The sequence below is a fragment of the Corticium candelabrum genome, chromosome 3 (genome assembly GCF_963422355.1).
Source record: "Corticium candelabrum chromosome 3, ooCorCand1.1, whole genome shotgun sequence".
Taxonomy (NCBI): Eukaryota; Metazoa; Porifera; class Homoscleromorpha; order Homosclerophorida; family Plakinidae; genus Corticium; species Corticium candelabrum.
Genome location: NC_085087.1, coordinates 6170651 through 6191035, shown reverse-complemented (window position 1 = coordinate 6191035; position 20385 = coordinate 6170651). Strand labels below are relative to the sequence as shown.

Here is a 20385-nt window from a genome sequence, read left to right as displayed (position 1 = left end):
TTCTCCAAATACACTCTCTAACCAACTGAGCTATTACACCACACACACACACACACACACACACACACACACACACACACACACACACACACACACACACACACACACACAAACACACACACACACACACACACACACACACACACACACACACACACTGGTGGACTACACGTGTTTGCTGCACACACACACACCGAGAAATAATAATTAAGATTACAAAAATATTCATGTAATAAATAAGAAACAAAGTAGGGATGGCTGCCTACTTTAAAGTAGTGCTTGACGAAATAGAGATCAAAACTTTCGCAGACAAGTATTCATACTTTAAATCTGAAACCAATCAGCTACTGAGCTACAGGTGAGACTTCAGGTGCCCACACCTCAGTTGGCGTTACAAGCCGATGATCCTGTTATCACCTGGCCCAGCTCTGGCAGATTGCTAGTGCAGGCCTGTAGCATTCATGAGTAGCGCACAGGAGCCCAGCTAATGATAAGGCTGAGCACGTGACCTTGAAAAGGCAGGCCTTGACTGTAGAGGTTTACAGTTTACTGTCTTTTACCGTGTGTGTGTGTGTGTGTGTGTGTGTGTGTGTGTGTGTGTGTGTGTGTGTGTGTGTGTGTGTGTGTGTGTGTGTGTGTGCGTGCGCACGTCCAAATTCAATAGAGGTTACTTCATGTGAGTCTTGGTAAGTATAAATGTATGGACAATGTAACCTTGCAGTACAGTGTTACCGTAGCAGTTAGAACAATGACAATGATCACCTCATTGCAGTGATATTGTCATATGCACAACTAACTTGCTTAGTAAAACACAACTGTCATGTTAAAGAAAAACAAAAGCTTCACTACACACTTCATTCCACTCCTTGTTCTGTTTAAGATATAATATTTCTACCATAAAGTTCATAATATTGTTTACCTTATCTTTAGCATCTGCATCAGCCTTCTTCTCCAACAGACACTCGACTGCCTCACGATGATCAACTTGAGCAGCAAAGTGAAGTAAAGTGCGACCAGACTGCATGCACAACACCAAAAACATCTTTCACACATAATCAACAGTATTGTGAAAACTCCCACCTTCTTCTCCACTGATTGACAAAACTTCTCCGCAATCTTTGTTGCAACATCCACTTCATTACTATATGCCCACTGTAGCAGCTTCCACACATTCTATTATCAACAATCAAAGAAAGAGAATCAATGTCACAAATCAATTCCATAGAAGGAAATACAAACAAAAATACCAAACTCAGTATGCTGTAAGACAACTGTTACTCACCTCTAATGCAACATCTTCAACTGACTGCATTACTGATAACAATCGATTAGCTGTAGACATGTGACCTCTTCTCACAGCAAAATCAAAAGGTCTCTTACCATCCTATCACACATACAATTGTAATGAGTTAGTAAGAATATCACAACATGACTTCAAAAGTGCTAATTAGTAACTCTGTAACATTTAATAATAAAATAAGAGCACCAGGCTGCCAATACTTCAGTGTGCAATCAACTGGGCATTCAAAGCTCAGTAGGACTTTGTTCTCCCAGTCTTTACTTTATATTATATATTATAGCATGTGTTCGTGTATTTTCATCTATCTCCAGTGGTCACTTGTTCCACCACTCTGCTATCACTGTGCTCTAATAAAAACAAAGTTTTACATCACAAATTCACAAGTCAAATCCAAGACGTTATCACTTCTTACACCTAGAAGTCCTGTTTTGGTGTTAAAATCTACTGTGCAGGTAGATACTACAGCAGTAACACACTCACACACACACACACACACACACACACACACACACACACACACACACACACACACACACACACACTGGCGGACTACATATGCGTTTGCTACACATACACACCGACACATAATAATTATAAGAGATAACAATGTAATCAGATCTACAGATGAAAAAGCCTATTTTCACATCTGCTTTCTGACCTGTGTAAAGACAGAGCAACTTACATCATTCTCGCTTACCAGTAAATCCCACACGCTGTGTTTCGACTATGAATGTACATGGCATGTAAGCTTGCTTATTTGTGCTGTGATATCACATTTAAACCCCATAGTAAAAAGGTCGTCATATGCAGTGCATGTACAATATGCCGCTGTTTACACGTATGCCATATGCTCCCTGCATTCACGCTCTGTCACGACGCTTACAGGTGGTACAGTGCGAGGTTGGACTAAATGTCAGCTCATGTAAACAGCTTACACAATGTTTCCCTCACAAATCGCAGGGTAAGCCACATGTAAGCTACAGCATGTACTCGATACATGTGACCGATACATGTGACCTTGTTATGCAGGCAAAGTTGACATTGCACTGGCCCTACAACAATGTCACATTTACACAACTTTACTTAGTATGTCAAATCATAATCCACACTCATTTTTATGCAACCTCTGCCTGGTAACGCTTGACAACATGTGATGCAATACTGCTCCTTCATCACATAATTTGCTTGGATACTTGACAATACAAGTGTGTATCTTAGGGCATGTTTCTTTACCTCTTCTGACTCTTCTCAATCTGGAAGATGTCAGAAGAATCGACAGTTTCTTTACCCTCTTTGAAAAGGGGCAGAAGAGGTCACCTGTTCTGCTCTTCTATCTGAAACTCGGAGGCAGAAGAGAAGAGCTCCTGCATGCACAGTTTGTACACTTTGTGCGCTAATGGCCAACATCGACAGTGTTGCTGGTGTCCCAGAGGGATGAAGAGACAAGGGATGATCACGATCAAGAGTCTGCCTGTAGTCCACAGTCAAGTAACAAACATTTAACTCGTATACAAAACTTTCATCTATTCTGTTTGTAAGCATCCCAGTCTAGCAACTTTACAGCGTAAGCGCGATCTCTTCCAAACTCTTCTGAGTGTTTCAGTGAAAACACCTCTTCTGACACCACTGGCCTGCCGGTTTCTTCTACGTCTTCTTAGAAGACTCTTCCAGAAGAGCCAGAAGAGGTAAACCAATGCGCCCCAAAGTAGATCTTTAAGTGTAAACCATAAAACCATATAACAACAAAAACCATAAACGTCCATTACAAACTAAAGCTGCAAACAAAAGTATCTGAACAAGCAACAAACAAACCAGCTGTGTGTGAGATGGCTGACACAACCAACAAATGACAATCTTCCATAAACACTTGAAATATAATTGTGTATCAAAGAACTTTGTTCTGATAACATTTCAATGCTCTATATACCGTTGAGGATAATTGCAACGCAAAAATCAAAAAAATTCTTTTAAGTTGGAAATTGATAGTTCTAGTTACATACATAACAAGAAAACAGTTTTAGATTGTTAAGTCTTCACTGAGAAATAGCAGGTCAAAGTTGCTTCCGGTTCTTCAAGTTCTGGTAACGGGCGAGGTGTAGTGTACATGTTAAAGAGGGTAGATGCGTGTGCGTCTGTGTAGTCAGCGGCTTGTAAAAATGACTACATCTTCATATCCAAAGCAATGCTGCTAGGGTAGAGGCAACGGCAGCAACAGTTATTCTTCTAAAAAGCCCTCTGGAGATTTTTACGTGATGATAACGTCCCATCATTGAACAAATTGCACGATGAAGAAGAGCCATTATAGCTAATGATTAGACCATACAGGATCTATGATTAAAGTTTGTCTGTAAAGTGTGACAACTGCACAGTACTGCTGTCATTTGGTGTAGAATATTTCTGTAGAATATTTGAATGTTGCTACACTTACCTTGTCTGAAGCATAAACATCTGCATTCTTGCTCAAGAGAACATCAACCACATCACAGTTGCCATGATCAGCAGCATAGTGAAGTAAAGTTCGTCTCAACTGCATCAACAATACAATAACAAGTCATACAAATAATTGACAAATTCTATTTCTCACTCTGTCCTTCACTTCTGTTCCCTGCTCTACAATCTTTCTTATCACATCCACTCTACTGTTCTTGTGTGCCCAGTGTAACACGACACATCGAGTCTACACAATCCATACAGTCACACTTCCTTATTTCTCTCAACACACAACTGACACACACAAACCTTGACTGCAACATCTTCCATTGACATACTAACAGTCTGAAACACAAAAATCAACAACACGACATGCAAAGTATGCTCAGGAAGACAAACAGTACTGTTTCCACATCATTGCCGTCTGGCAGTCTTCTCTTCAGGATGATGTCAGCAATGTCCACATTGTCATAAACAGCCACAATATCCAATGCATCATGACCATCCTGTTCACACACGACTCAATGACACAATCACAACAAGCTGACAAATCCCTACGTCGTCCTTCCATTCTGTTCCGTGACATTCCACAATATCTCTTGCAACATCAACTTTCTTGTTCTTACATGCCCAATGGAACACGAGAGAACTAGTCTAGACACACCACACACTCACACACATTCATTTCATTCTGTCAACACAACTGACTGTCACACACCTCAACTGTAAGATCTTCAACTCTTTTACTTGCCAACACCAACCGACCAGCTGTTGACATGTGACCATTCATCATAGCAAAATCAAATGCAGTCCTACCAAACTAACCATATACAATGAATATTAGCAATGTGTTGTCCAACAAGCAATCAATACAATACAACTGCCAGCAGACTATCCATCACTACTCATAATACAACAACCTGTCTGCTAGTGAAACAATCATCTACATCTCCTGCTGCAGCATACACACAATCAACACTTTCTAATCGAATATCAAATCATCTCCAACTCTCTCTCCTACACTTGACACACTTTCAACTTCACATCATTTTTCTTACAATAAACGAGATCTACTCAAATACCATTACAAAACAAATCAAGTTGTGCTAATCAACAATTTTGTTTCTATGTGTTTGTAATGTTTGAAATTGGTCAATGTTGCCTAGTAACCGTCAATCAAATAGGAAAGTCTTTGTGGTTAAATATATTTTACAATGTCATCTATTATTAATTTAGTTCAATAAAAGTCAATCCTAATTAATTACTAAAACATGCACACATGGAAATGTCAAGTATGTGGCACATGCATGACACAAAGTTTCTGCGAAAGATGGATGTCCACTGATTAAAGGCTGGTTCACAATATTGACACTGACGTTCAGCTGAGCGTCAACATCAAAGACACAGTCTTGACGTCAGCGTTAGCCTTTGATGTTGATGCTCATGCTAGAATAGAATTCATTTCTATTCCAGTGTCAGCATCAGCATCAGTGTCAGCATCAACGTTGACCTCAGCGTCAATATTGTAAACTAGGCTTAAGTGACAAAGTAGCAAAACTAACAATGTTCATGATGTAATAAAATTTGTTTCACTTTGACAAACCAGGCACACAAACATACACAGTCACACACACACACACACACACACACACACACACACACACACACACACACAGGGTGTACCCTGGTAGGGTTTCCAAAGTTAATATCAACATAAACTAATATCAATATTAATATCAATAACACAAAGCAGCTTAGTTGTCTTATAATCTACAGTACAGTACCACATTCATCTCGAATGATTCCTTGCAAATATATCAATTATGGCATCGAGGTCAATTTTTATTGAGTAGTTAATGTGAAGTAAGGCAAGAATACTTAGTCTTTCTTCTCCCATTGATGATCTCATCTAGAATTTAAGTCGACTTAACACCAAGACAGATCTTTCACACTCTGCTGTGGTTGCTGGTAGAGAACAAAATATTCGTAAAAGGCAATGGATATTTGGATATGAGTTGTTACAGTACTAGATGGTGATACAAAATCAGTCAAAGTCAACTGACGCTTCATTCTGAGTCTCAACAATCACAGAAATAAATGTGTAGCAAACTTGACACTCGCGTTAACAGTAAGGGTGACGCCTACCTGTTAGTGGGGTTTCTGGGCAACCTGGAAACATGGCTGGGTACCCCTGCCATGATGATGATGATGATGACAATCCTGATGGACTGAGTTGTCAATTTCGAAAAATCTCATTTATGGCTTTGTCTGCATCAAAATAGCCAAATATGTGATCCACATACATGACCACAAATATCACAGGTATATTGTGTGATTATGTGCTGCAATGGTAGTTCTCTGCCTTTCAGTTTCAGACTGTCTTTGAATCTTTTCTTTTTACTCTCCCCACACACAAATTGCAAATGGCTAAGGAGCTGCCGTTATACAATCAGTCCCCCAGCAGATGGCTGGGTTTCTGTGCACTATGCATAAGCTATGGGCCATGCAAAGCAATCTCCTGGAGCCTGGCCAGGTACTGGTAGGAGCCCTTGCACGCACGCACGCACGCACGCACGCACGCACGCACACACACACACACACACACACACACACACACACACACACACACACACCGAGAGCTCGATAGAAAGCCATATAGGACCACGCCTTTCTGTTGTGCGAGTAAAAACTGTACTGCTGTCATTTGGTGTAGAATATTTCTGTAGAATATTTGAATGTTGCTACACTTACCTTGTCTGAAGCATAAACATCTGCATTCTTGCTCAAGAGAACATCAACCACATCACAGTTGCCATGATCAGCAGCATAGTGAAGTAAAGTTCGTCTCAACTGCATCAACAATACAATAACAAGTCATACAAATAATTAACAAATTCTATTTCTCACGTTGTCCTTCACTTCTGTTCCCTGCTCCACAATCTTTCTTATCACATCCACTCTACTGTTCTTGTGTGCCCAGTGTAACACGACACATCGAGTCTACACAATCCATACAGTCACACTTCCTTATTTCTCTCAACACACAACTGACACACACAAACCTTGACTGCAACATCTTCCATTGACATACTAACAGTCTGAAACACAAAAATCAACAACACGACATGCAAAGTATGCTCAGGAAGACAAACAGTACTGTTTCCACATCATTGCCGTCTGGCAGTCTTCTCTTCAGGATGATGTCAGCAATGTCCACATTGTCATAAACAGCCACAATATCCAATGCATCATGACCATCCTGTTCACACACGACTCAATGACACAATCACAACAAGCTGACAAATCCCTACGTCGTCCTTCCATTCTGTTCCGTGACATTCCACAATATCTCTTGCAACATCAACTTTCTTGTTCTTACATGCCCAATGGAACACGAGAGAACTAGTCTAGACACACCACACACTCACACACATTCATTTCATTCTGTCAACACAACTGACTGTCACACACCTCAACTGTAAGATCTTCAACTCTTTTACTTGCCAACACCAACCGACCAGCTGTTGACATGTGACCATTCATCATAGCAAAATCAAATGCAGTCCTACCAAACTAACCACATACAATGAATATTAGCAATGTGTTGTCCAACAAGCAATCAATACAATACAACTGCCAGCAGACTATCCATCACTACTCATAATACAACACCATGTCTGCTAGTGAAACACTCATCTATATCTCCTGCTGCAGCATACACACAATCAACACTTTCTAATCGAATATCAAATCATCTCCAACTCTCTCTCCTACACTTGACACACTTTCAACTTCACATCATTTTTCTTACAATAAACGAGATCTACTCAAATACCATTACAAAACAAATCAAGTTGTGCTAATCAACAATTTTGTTTCTATGTGTTTGTAATGTTTGAAATTGGTCAATGTTGCCTAGTAACTGTCAATCAAATAGGAAAGTCTTTGTGGTTAATTATATTTTACAATGTCATCTATCATTGATTTAGTTCAATAAAAGTCAATCCTAATTAATTACTAAAACGTGCACACATGGAAATGTCAAGTATGTGGCACTTGCATGACACACAAAGTTTCAGCTAAAGATGGATCTCCACTGATTAAAGGCTGGTTCACAATATTGACACTGACGTTCAGCTGAGCGTCAACATCAAAGACACAGTCTTGACATAAGCGTTAGCCTTTGATGTTGATGCTGATGCTAGAATAGAATTCATTTCTATTACAGTGTCAGCATCAGCATCAGTGTCAGCATCAACGTTGGCGCCAGCATCAATATTGTGAACTAGGCTTAAGTGACCAAGTAGCAAAACTAACAATGCTCATGATGTAATAAAATAATTTGTTTCACTTTGACGAACCAGGCACACCAACATACACACTCACACACACACACACACACACACTTAGACACTGTTCTAGCCAGGATTTTGCCAACCGTCAATAGAACGTCATCAAATATAATGACGTCAGGTAATGACAACATCAAATGTTTAATGTTGACATATTTGATGATAACATCATATTTTTACTTTACCTTTCCATGGTTGTACTAAGCAGAGTCTTATGCATGTATAATCATGTAGTTACAGTACCGGCAATAAGTAAGCTGACAGCGATACGATACGATACGATACGATACGATACGATACGATACGATACGATACGATACGATACCATACGATAGGATACGATACGATAGGATACGATACGATAGGATACCATACCATACGATAAGATACGATAGGATACGATACGATACGATAGGATACGATACGATAGGATACCATACCATACGCAATACGATACGATATGATACGATAAGATAAAAGATATGATACCATACAATTAAGATAAGATACCATACTGTACGATATATGATACCATTATATGATACGGGCCGTGTTCACACTAGCGTTTAAAACTGCGTTTGCTACTGCTTAGCATAACCAATTCGAATACATCAAGTCAGTTTAGGATAGGAATGTGGGTTAGAGCTATCCCTTTGGAAACGCTGGGTCTAGCTAGGGTTACGTAATTACCGCTTGTCAAAACATTTTTGTTTATTTATATTGCGTATCACAGCAATGAATCAAAGAAGATTGCTCTACTTTGTGTTCGTCTGGCAGTTTTTTCTCGAGCAAATGGAATCCGAAGCACGACTCACGGAATTCTGTAGTGAAAGACGTTGTCGCATCCGTAGATTCAGGCAACTGTTGCTGTTCTATCACACGCATGTGGTCCCTACACCTAGAGAAGACATTCGGAGACGGAAAGCGTTCAGTAGACGTTTCAGTTCTTGCGCGGGAATTGAGTAGCGTAGCTCAAGTACATGATACAATCAGTTAATTTACACCCTATTATGACTACTATAGGCAACCTAAAGAGCTCAAGCTCATCATGTGAGGACAATCCTTGCGCATGATACATGTAGCACAGCAGGGCGTTTTGATTAATTAGCGCACACACGCCCTAGTGTGAACACGGCCGCTGTATGATAGGATACGAAAATGCAATATGGAAAACAGTGCATGAAATGTATGAAAGCTATATTATTAAGTAACGCGTAGTCTTCTTGCAGCTAGTCCATTCTCTTCTCCCAAAAACGCTACATTTGTGATACTTGAATCCCATTTTCCTCTTGCAGCAAGCGAAAGAGAGTTGTCCGCTCGTCAGGAGATATACAGTTGTCGCAAACACAGACAAGTTTGTCAGAGGGTAGGTAGTCCTAGAACTGGGCATTGAACGATCATATAGAAGTTAGGAAGGAACAAAGAAGAGGATTCTGAGCAAAAAGAAGATAAACCAGATATAGACAAAGAGAACAGAGAACAGTTGCAATCAGCCGATGTTACTAACATAGCTAGATTACATGATAATTGGACAATGACTGTATCCTTTGATGTTTGCAGGATGATCTTGTAGTATCTATAGATAATCTAATACACAGAAATGTCAGTTTTTGCGGTTTCTGATATCAAGATTATTGCAAAGGTACAAAATACAGGAGATACTGCCGGTTTCAAAGTTCAGATTATGGGGAATAGAGAGTAGGCTGTTACTGTACGTATAGTATATGACCACGCCTACTCTCAACTATTCCGCGAATTTTTTAGTAGTGTGCAGCTGCAAAGACAGCTTGTGTGAAAGAGTAGCTAGTATGACTGAATACCGTATGCAAGTACACTACAAGCCTAATTGACCATTGCTACTCTTAATTTCCCGCGAATGTAGTGCAGCTGCAAGCAATTCACTCAGTTAGTTTAGTGCTAGTCTTTCAGCTGATCAGTATGGCAAAGACCAACATGGCGCTTCTGGAGTGGCTAGAAGAGCCACATAAAGGACTACAAAACTTAGTCAACAAACGCCACATAACACCTCGGAAATTTGATGTTGGAGAGACGGTGGTGGCCAACTTGGGGAGAAGAAGATATACAGCGAGAGTAATAGAACTGCCTACCACCATGAAAAAAGCAGGAAAAAGACAGAACAATACCACCAAAAACAAGCAAGCAAAAGAAAAAAGACTTTGGAAACGTTTCAGGTGCAAAAATGAGACTGCGCTTATATTTGTTACATTGAGTAAACTGACAAACCCTGGCAGGCTGAAACCATTTTAATTAATGACCTGTTATTTCTCTAGTTTGTAACAGGAGATGCTCCGTCACCAGACACAGTTTTGGATCATGACCTAGACCACCAGGATGGATACCACTCAGACTCTGCTCGAACATCTCCGACCAACACTGACGCTGGCAGTTCGCATACTTTAGAACAACCATGCGCACATTTATGCAACTGCCAAGATTTCAAACAAGAAGTTACATCAAAGCTGGCTGCCATCTTCGAGGGGCAGCAAGCTATCTTACAGATGCTGCAGTCTGTAGCGCTGAAGTTGGAAGAACAATCTATCCAAATGGAAGCGCTGGAATTTAGAGTCCTACACTCTGCAGCTGCCAACAACGAGAGTCCAACAACAAATTGCCTTGCTCGCTCTTCTGTACATTTGACCCAGCTTCCTCTCGAGGAAGCTGTGGAGAGTTTGTTGCACCAGTCTGAAATTGAATCGGCGGAAGTGCAGCTACCTTTGGATGTGCAACCTGCCGCACCGGCCGGAAATGACGCAGGCTGTTTCGTAATTCCGGATACCATCATTAGCCAGGCGATGCAAGACAGCAAGCACAGAGCGAATTTTGCCTCTCAGCTTGTTAGGAGGCTGTTTCCAGCGTCTGTTTTAAAATCTTCAAACGTCGCTGGACGAAGAGGCAAGAGGAGGCTGGACCCTCAAATTTTAGGGGCTGTGCAGCAACTAGTGTTCAGACGTTTCGCTCTGCAAATTGGCGAGGATGGCCCGTCTGCTTGGAGAAACTGTGTTAAGGCAATCGATGCCTACAGTAGGAACCTTTAATTAACATATACTAGAGTTATAAATAAATAAGGCTGCTGTATATGTTCAGTTACTACTGTTTAAAATATCGATGTCAAACTTAAAGCGTGTACATGCACACACTGCTAAAGCACGGACAGAAAACGTAAATAAACGCCGCGGTTGAAACCCTTGCTAAAAATAAACGCCGCTGCGGTTAATTAATTAATTGAAGAAATGGTAGCACACTCTGTTAGAATTGTCACATTTACGGATGAGTGCTGGATGAATTGGGTAGTATCCGAGGCGTTACAACGTACCGGTGAGTGGAACGAGAAACGTGCAGGCACTAACAGGTGATTGGTTTGTGTACACTAGCATTTTACTTGTATACTTTAATTACTACTGTAGCTGTAGCTATCCTATACCTAATGCATGTAAATTAAGTAATGTTTTTAGGCTACAAGTCATTCTCCAGTTGGTCCGCCCTGTGCTTCTACCACCTTTGGCAGCACTTTTGACAGATGGCTGATATAAGTTTGGCACTTGTGTGGGGTCATTCTAGTGCGCCAAAATTCAAGGATCCCTGTTACCAGTTCATTTTTGGTAAAAGGCTTTACCTCACTCTCAAGGAAACGTTTCATTTCATTCCAAACTTTTTCAATTGGATTGAGATCTGGTGACTCAGGTGGAGTAGGCCACCAGTTGATGCCTCTATCTTGTAGAAATTGCTTGGTGTGTCGGCTCACGTGCTTAGGATCGTTGTCCTGCATAAACCTGTGCTGTGTTGGATAAGCCTTCTGGATAAACGGTAGAAGGTGATCGCTTAAAATTTTGGTATAGATATCCGATACCATGGTGCCAGTAAACACACAAATTGGCGTTGCTCCACGGCAAGAGATTCCGCCCCATACATGCACCTTGAGAGGATGTTTTGGCTTTGGTTTTAGTTTGGGAGAGACTCCTTTCTTTCTGCGGCAGATCTTTTTATGCCAAATCATCTCTACACTTGACTCATCCGAAAATATGATGTTTTTGAAATTGTCGTTTGAAGCTAGTAGTTGTTGGACAAAGCCAAGTCTCTTCGTTTTGTTTAGATCTCGGATGGTTTGGCAGTAACGTGGTTTTGTCACCACCCAGTGAAGTTCTGTTCTGACAACACGACGGATGGTGGATTCGCACACAGAGATATTGAGTTCGCGCTGAAGCATGATCTTTATTTGCTTGGAAGTTAGTTCATCATCGTGATTCAGCAACGCATCTATGAGATCCCTACCTTCCAGAGTGAGGCGCGCTGAAGCGCCACTTCTTGGAGCATCTCTAAGAGACTTCGTTGACAAGTATCTCTTCCAAAACAAAGAAATCGCTTGTCTTGAAAAATTTATTCCCTCACTCTTTAGTTCCTTCTGGATGGCAACAAATGTCTTTCTCTAGAAAAGATTTAGATTGACTCTTCTAGAGTACCGTGACACTCTGCTCTCACTAGTAAATAAATCTGTGTTCTACTCGCTTCAGAGCTATATGAGAGCGTATGTACATGTATATTTGTGTGTGTGTATGTGTGCCTGTGCTTGGATCAAAAGTAGAGCCTAGCAAGTTATAACGTTGCATAACTTTGCAGCTGTTCTGTGGTAATACGCGGCATTGTTATCTCACCCTACTGTTGACGTCCCACAGATGGTGATTGACGTGACCAAGCATGACCAACATACAGCTAAAAACTAAACATACCTTCTCTTTCAATACTACAATCCTTCTTCTTGTATACTCACTCATATGTCCCATGATTAACTCAAGTCTGCGGTTGACTGAATTATTTTAATTGCGCGGCAAAATTACTATTTTAAAGTCACAAAAACCATTACAGGTTATAGCAGAAAATCACACTGAGTAGTTTATCAACCTGTATACCAAACTATTCGATTTGACATAATAGAATCAAGTCGACAAAATTGTAGCTGTCTTTGGGCAACCAAGTACATTTACTAAGTGTCCAGCTATAGCACCTTTTACGGGTATTCTTGTCATTGTTAGGGTCTGACATTTAGAGCACGTACGTGCAGCCCATGTTTTTCCAAGTGGCACCATTTCTCAATGTGGTAGGTATATGCCTAGATTGCACCGTTTTATTTAAAAGTGAGGTGTAAAGATGCACTAAATGGTTAATGAGATATGTCAAAAATGCGTTTAGCATCTCATTTTACAGCATCACATTGCGTGTCATATATCCAACACCTAAGGAACGGTGTAAACTGATCTTGCAGTAGTTTGATTGGTAGATTGCTCGCTTTGTGTTGCATTGCATGACTTGGAAGATCTGTACAGTGTTTCGACGTTTAGCTTGCATCTATAGTTATTACAGAATACGCCGTTGTTTCCAGTGTTGACTAGAATCAGTAGTTGAGATCTCACAAGTTTGTTTAGACAGGTGTTTTCGAGATCAGATGTAACTGACAGATAGTCTTCACTAGAATATGATATGCAATATGATACAACAGAATACCATACGATAGGGTATGCAATACCATGCGATATGATACCATATGATAGGATACGCAATACGATACCATACCATACGCAATACGATGCGATACGATGCGATACGCAATACGATACGATACGATATGATACCATACCATACTATACGCAATACGATACGATACCATACGATACGCAATACGATACGATACGATATGATACCATACCATACTATACGCAATACGATACGATACCATACCATACGCAATACGATACGATACGATACGATACGCAATACGATGCGATACGCAATACGATGCGATACGCAATACGATACGATACGCAATACGATACGATACGATAGGATACGATACGCAATACGATACGATACGATAGGATACGATACGCAATACGATACGATACGCAATATGATACGATATGCAATACGATACGATACGCAATACGATACGATACGATACCATACGCAATACGATACGATACGATACGCAATACGATACGATACGCAATACGATACGATACGCAATACGATACGATACGCAATACGATACGATACGCAATACGATACGATACGATACGATACGATAAAAATGTTAGGTTACTTATTGCCGGTACTGTACTGCATGATTGGTAGACTATTCAATACAATAGCCACTCCAGACTTGTCCAATAAACCTCATTGAACATAGTTTTGTTGAACATAACACAGATAGACACATAATACACTAGATTATTACAATGACAAGTTGACTTAATTAATTAACTTAAAACTGACAATTGTGAGCTGAGCTTTACAAGAGTAAGTTGTGCATATACGTTAGCTACTGTGCCCTCAACTTAAGAAATGAATAGTATTTAATGAATAGTATAGAGATACTACTATGCCTTCTGACCATTTATCTTCTTTTGATCATAACTATCTAATACGCTACATTTCTAGTAGTCTAGCGTAATCATTTGTAAAATCCATACAAAAAGCTTTGAGAATTTGTAGCTGCAAGAGCGCTTTGTGAGAGAGGATCACTATGTTTTTATAACCATAATGATTTAGCAAATTGATACATCCAGTTGAGTGGTTATGCCGTAAAGAGATCTGCAAAGGTGTACCTACTAAAATGGGATTGAAGATAAATAGAAATTAGTAGAACACCTGCTGCAACAACAGTCTGCAACATCTGCTGCAACAACAAAGAGACCACGCCCCACAATTCTAGATGTCATGAGATTGTTTAGGAATGTTGGGACCATGAAGACTGTACAGGGACTATTTGATTGTGGGGACTATTTGGTCGTGGGCAATTATCTCGCTCTTATTTGGTTTCCGAAACCGTTTAGCTGGGGCTTATTTGGTTTCGGCCACCTGCAGGGACTATTCGGTCACAGCAACTATTTGGTTTCACATTTATTGCTCCTCGAATCGGCACTCTTCAACTCTTACAGTTGTACGAGACGAACGTGAACAACGTGACGATGGCCATGATAATTTTTACGCCTCTCCCAGACGTCTTGATGAGCCAATATCGAGTGCGACCTGCTTCTTCTTCGTTTGAATTTGGCTTCATATGAATACCGAAGTCATCACGACATTGTCAATCGCAATTTTGATGTCTGACGTTTCGTTTTGAGGCAAATTCCGGCTCGTCTGGTAGCGGGCGTGTCAACAGTAGGCAGAATAAGAACCTCTTGTGGGTTATAAGGTAAAAAACATGATTTGATCACGCAGCACACGTGTAGGATGTGCCTAGAATGTTTTAGTGAGTAGAATGCTGCGGCTAGCTGCAGATTTATGCATCGATCCTGCAAGGCATTGTCTTCCTTGCATAGACAGTACACATACGTCGCTGTGCACCTAGGTATCGATCGATGCGATAGTCCCTGTACAAAGACCAATAAAGGTAAATGGCTTTAAAGCCACAATGAATCTTGAAGAAAGACATCCCATAGTACGTGTGGTAGGCTGCCCAATTTTGTTCCCAACCATCAATAATTGCTGTTTTCCTCTCCCCAAACGTCCCTTCATTGCCTTAACCGTCAAAATGACGGTACACAGAATACTGGTGAGAACACTGTCACACACACACACACACACACACACACACACACACACACACACATACACACACACACACACACACACACACACACACACACACACACACACACACACAGGGTGTACCCTGGTAGGGCTTCCAAAGTTAATATTAACAGAACCTAATATCAATATTAATATCAATAACACAAAGCAGCTTAGTTGTCTTATAATCTACAGTACAGTACCACATTCGTCTTGAATGATTCCTTGCAAATATATCAATTATGGCATCAAAGTCAATTTTTATTGAGTAGTTAATGTGAAGTAAGGCAAGAATACTTAGTTTTTCTTCTCCCATTGATGATCTCATCTAGAATTTAAGTCGACTTAACACCAAGACAGATCTTTCACACTCTGCTGTGGTTGCTGGTAGAGAACAAAATATTCGTAAAAGGCAATGGATATTTGGATATGAGTTGTTACAGTACTAGATGGTGATACAAAATCAGTCAAAGTCAACTGACGCTTCATTCTGAGTCTCAACAATCACAGAAATAAATGTGTAGCAAACTTGACACTCGCGTTAACAGTAAGGGTGACGCCCACCTGTTAGTGGGGTTTCTGGGCAACCTGGAAACATGGCTGGGTACCCCTGCCATGATGATGATGATGATGACGATCCTGATGGACTGAGTTGTCAATTTCGAAAAATCTCATTTATGGCTTTGTCTGCACCAAAATAGCCAAATATGTGGTCCACATCCATGACCACAAATATCACAGGTATATTGTGTGATTATGTGCTGTAATGGTAGTTCTCTGCCTTTCAGTTTCAGACTGTCTTTGAATCTTTTCTTTTTACTCTCCCCACACACAAATTGCAAATGGCTAAGGAGCTGCCGTTATACAATCAGTCCCCCAGCAGATGGCTGGGTTTCTGTGCACTATGCATAAGCTATGAGCCATGCAAAGCAATCTCCTGGAGCCTGGCCAGGTACTGGTAGGAGCCCTTGCACGCGCGTGCGCACACACACACACACACACACACACACACACACACACACACACACACACACCGAGAGCTCAATAGAAAGCCATATAGAACCACAAGTAAAACTGTACTGCTGTCATTTGGTGTAGAATATTTCTGTAGAATATTTGAATGTTACTACACTTACCTTGTCTGAAGCATAAACATCTGCATTCTTGCTCAAGAGAACATCAACCACATCACAGTTGCCATGATCAGCAGCATAGTGAAGTAAAGTTCGTCCCAACTGCATCAACAATACAATAACAAGTCATACAAATAATTAACAAATTCTATTTCTCACGTTGTCCTTCACTTCTGTTCCCTGCTCCACAATCTTTCTTATCACATCCACTCTACTGTTCTTGTGTGCCCAGTGTAACACGACACATCGAGTCTACACAATCCATACAGTCACACTTCCTTATTTCTCTTAACACACCACTGACACACACAAACCTCGACTGCAACATCTTCCATTGACATACAAACAGTCTGAAACACAGAAAATTAACAACACGACATGCAAAGTATGCTCAGGAAGACAAACAGTACTGTTTCCACATCATTGCCGTCTGGCAGTCTTCCCTTCAGGATGATGTCAGCAATGTCCACATTGTCATAAACAGCCACAATATCCAATGCAACACGACCATACTGTTCACACACTACTCAATGACACAATCACAACAAGTTGACAAATCCCTACGTCGTCCTTCCATTCTGTTCCGTGATGTTCCACAATATTTCTTGCAACATCAACTTTCTTGTTCTTACATGCCCAATGGAACACGAGAGAACTAGTCTAGACACACCACACACTCACACACATTCATTTCATTCTCTCAACACAACTGACTGTCACACACCTCAACTGTAAGATCTTCAACTCTTTTACTTGCCAACACCAACCGACCAGCTGTTGACATGTGACCATTCATCATAGCAAAATCAAATGCAGTCCTACCAAACTAACCATATACAATGCGTATTAGCAATGTGTTGTCCAACAAGCAATCAATACAATACAACTGCCAGCAGACTATCCATCACTACTCATAATACAACACCATGTCTGCTAGTGAAACACTCATCTACATCTCCTGCTGTAGCATACACATAATCAACACTTTCTAATCGAATATCAAATCATCTCCAACTCTCTCTCCTACACTTGACACACTTTCAACTTCACATCATTTTTCTTACAATAAACGAGATCTACTCAAATACCATTACAAAACAAATCAAGTTGTGCTAATCAACAATTTTGTTTCTATGTGTTTGTAATGTTTGAATTGGTCAATGCTGCCTAGTAACTGTCAATCAAATAGGAAAGTCTTTGTGGTTAATTATATTTTACAATGTCATCTATCATTGATTTAGTTCAATAAAAGTCAATCCTAATTAATTACTAAAACGTGCACACATGGAAATGTCAAGTATGTGGCACTTGCATGACACACAAAGTTTCTGCTAAAGATGGATCTCCACTGATTAAAGGCTGGTTCACAATATTGACACTGACGTTCAGCTGAGCGTCAACATCAAAGACACAGTCTTGACATAAGCGTTAGCCTTTGATGTTGATGCTGATGCTAGAATAGAATTCATTTCTATTACAGTGTCAGCATCAGCATCAGTGTCAGCATCAACGTTGGCGCCAGCATCAATATTGTGAACTAGGCTTAAGTGACCAAGTAGCAAAACTAACAATGCTCATGATGTAATAAAATAATTTGTTTCACTTTGACGAACCAGGCACACCAACATACACACTCACACACACACAGACACACACACACACACACTTAGACACTGTTCTAGCCAGGATTTTGCCAACCGTCAATAGAACGTCATCAAATATAATGACGTCAGGTAATGACAGCATCAAATGTTTAATGTTGACATATTTGATGATAACATCATATTTTTACTTTACCTTTCCATGGTTGTACTAAGCAGAGTCTTATGCATGTATAATCATGTAGTTACTGCATGATTGGTAGACTATTCAATACAATAGCCACTCCAGACTTGTCCAATAAACCTCATTGAACATAGTTTTGTTGAACATAACACAGATAGACACATAATACACTAGATTATTACAATGACAAGTTGACTTAATTAATTAACTTAAAACTGACAATTGTGAGCTGAGCTTTACAAGAGTAAGTTGTGCATATACGTTAGCTACTGTGCCCTCAACTTAAGAAATGAATAGTATTTAATGAATAGTATAGAGATACTACTATGCCTTCTGACCATTTATCTTCTTTTGATCATAACTATCTAATACGCTACATTTCTAGTAGTCTAGCGTAATCATTTGTAAAATCCATACAAAAAGCTTTGAGAATTTGTAGCTGCAAGAGCGCTTTGTGAGAGAGGATCACTATGTTTTTATAACCATAATGATTTAGCAAATTGATACATCCAGTTGAGTGGTTATGCCGTAAAGAGATCTGCAAAGGTGTACCTACTAAAATGGGATTGAAGATAAATAGAAATTAGTAGAACACCTGCTGCAACAACAGTCTGCAACATCTGCTGCAACAACAAAGAGGCCACGCCCCACAATTCTAGATGTCATGAGATTGTTTAGGAATGTTGGGACCATGAAGACTGTACAGGGACTATTTGATTGTGGGGACTATTTGGTCGTGGGCAATTATCTCGCTCTTATTTGGTTTCCGAAACCGTTTAGCTGGGGCTTATTTGGTTTCGGCCACCTGCAGGGACTATTCGGTCACAGCAACTATTTGGTTTCACATTTATTGCTCCTCGAATCGGCAACTCTCCAACTCTTACAGTTGTACGAGACGAACGTGAACAACGTGACGATGGCCATGATAATTTTTACGCCTCTCCCAGACGTCTTGATGAGCCAATATCGAGTGCGACCTGCTTCTTCTTCGTTTGAATTTGGCTTCATATGAATACCGAAGTCATCACGACATTGTCAATCGCAATTTTGATGTCTGACGTTTCGTTTTGAGGCAAATTCCGGCTCGTCTGGTAGCGGGCGTGTCAAAAGTAGGCAGAATAAAAACCTCTTGTGGGTTACAAGGTAAAAATCATGATTTGATCACGCAGCGCACGTGTAGAGATGTGCCTAGAATGTTTTAGTTAGTAGAATGCTGCGGCTAGCTGCAGATTTATGCATCGATCCTGCAAGGCATCGTCTTCCTTGCGTAGACAGTACGCATACGTCGCTGTGCACCTAGGTATCGATCGATGCGATAGTCCCTGTACAAAGACCAATAAAGGTAAATGGCTTTAAAGCCACAATGAATCTTGAAGGAAGACATCCCACAGTACGTGTGGTAGGCTGCCCAATTTTGTTCCCAACCATTAATAATTGCTGTTTTCCCCTCCCCAAACGTCCCTTCAATGCCCCAAACGTCAAAATGACGGTGCAGAGTATACTGGTGAGAACACTGTCTCTCTCTCCCTCTCTCTCTCTCTCTCTCTCTCTCTCTCTCTCTCTCACACACACACACACACACACACACACACACAGGGTGTACCCTGGTAGGGTTTCCAAAGTTAATATTAACATAAATTAATATCAATATTAATATCAATAACACAAAGCAGCTTAGTTGTCTTATAATCTACAGTACAGTACCACATTCGTCTCGAATGATTCCTTGCAAATATATCAATTATGGCATCGAGGTCAATTTTATTGAGTAGTTAATGTGAAGTAAGGCAAGAACACTTAG

At 40.4% G+C, this 20385-nt stretch overlaps 1 protein-coding gene across 1 annotated transcript in view; it reads right to left on the bottom strand.

Annotated features, from left to right (window-relative positions):
* Positions 1-20385, bottom strand: part of LOC134176912 (serine/threonine-protein phosphatase 6 regulatory ankyrin repeat subunit B-like) — a 36089-nt gene that overhangs the window by 14326 nt on the left and 1378 nt on the right. The window contains exons 5-25 of the mRNA XM_062643594.1: positions 17524-17625; positions 17364-17459; positions 17210-17311; positions 17114-17149; positions 16959-17051; positions 16803-16901; positions 7202-7303; positions 7042-7137; positions 6888-6989; positions 6793-6828; positions 6638-6730; positions 6482-6580; positions 4449-4550; positions 4289-4384; positions 4135-4236; positions 4040-4075; positions 3885-3977; positions 3729-3827; positions 1283-1384; positions 1081-1173; positions 920-1018 (exon numbers count right to left, since the gene is read on the bottom strand). Coding sequence (XP_062499578.1) covers positions 920-1018; positions 1081-1173; positions 1283-1384; positions 3729-3827; positions 3885-3977; positions 4040-4075; positions 4135-4236; positions 4289-4384; positions 4449-4550; positions 6482-6580; positions 6638-6730; positions 6793-6828; positions 6888-6989; positions 7042-7137; positions 7202-7303; positions 16803-16901; positions 16959-17051; positions 17114-17149; positions 17210-17311; positions 17364-17459; positions 17524-17625 — 1878 coding nt within the window. The remainder of the gene's footprint in view (positions 1-919; positions 1019-1080; positions 1174-1282; positions 1385-3728; positions 3828-3884; positions 3978-4039; positions 4076-4134; positions 4237-4288; positions 4385-4448; positions 4551-6481; positions 6581-6637; positions 6731-6792; positions 6829-6887; positions 6990-7041; positions 7138-7201; positions 7304-16802; positions 16902-16958; positions 17052-17113; positions 17150-17209; positions 17312-17363; positions 17460-17523; positions 17626-20385) is intronic.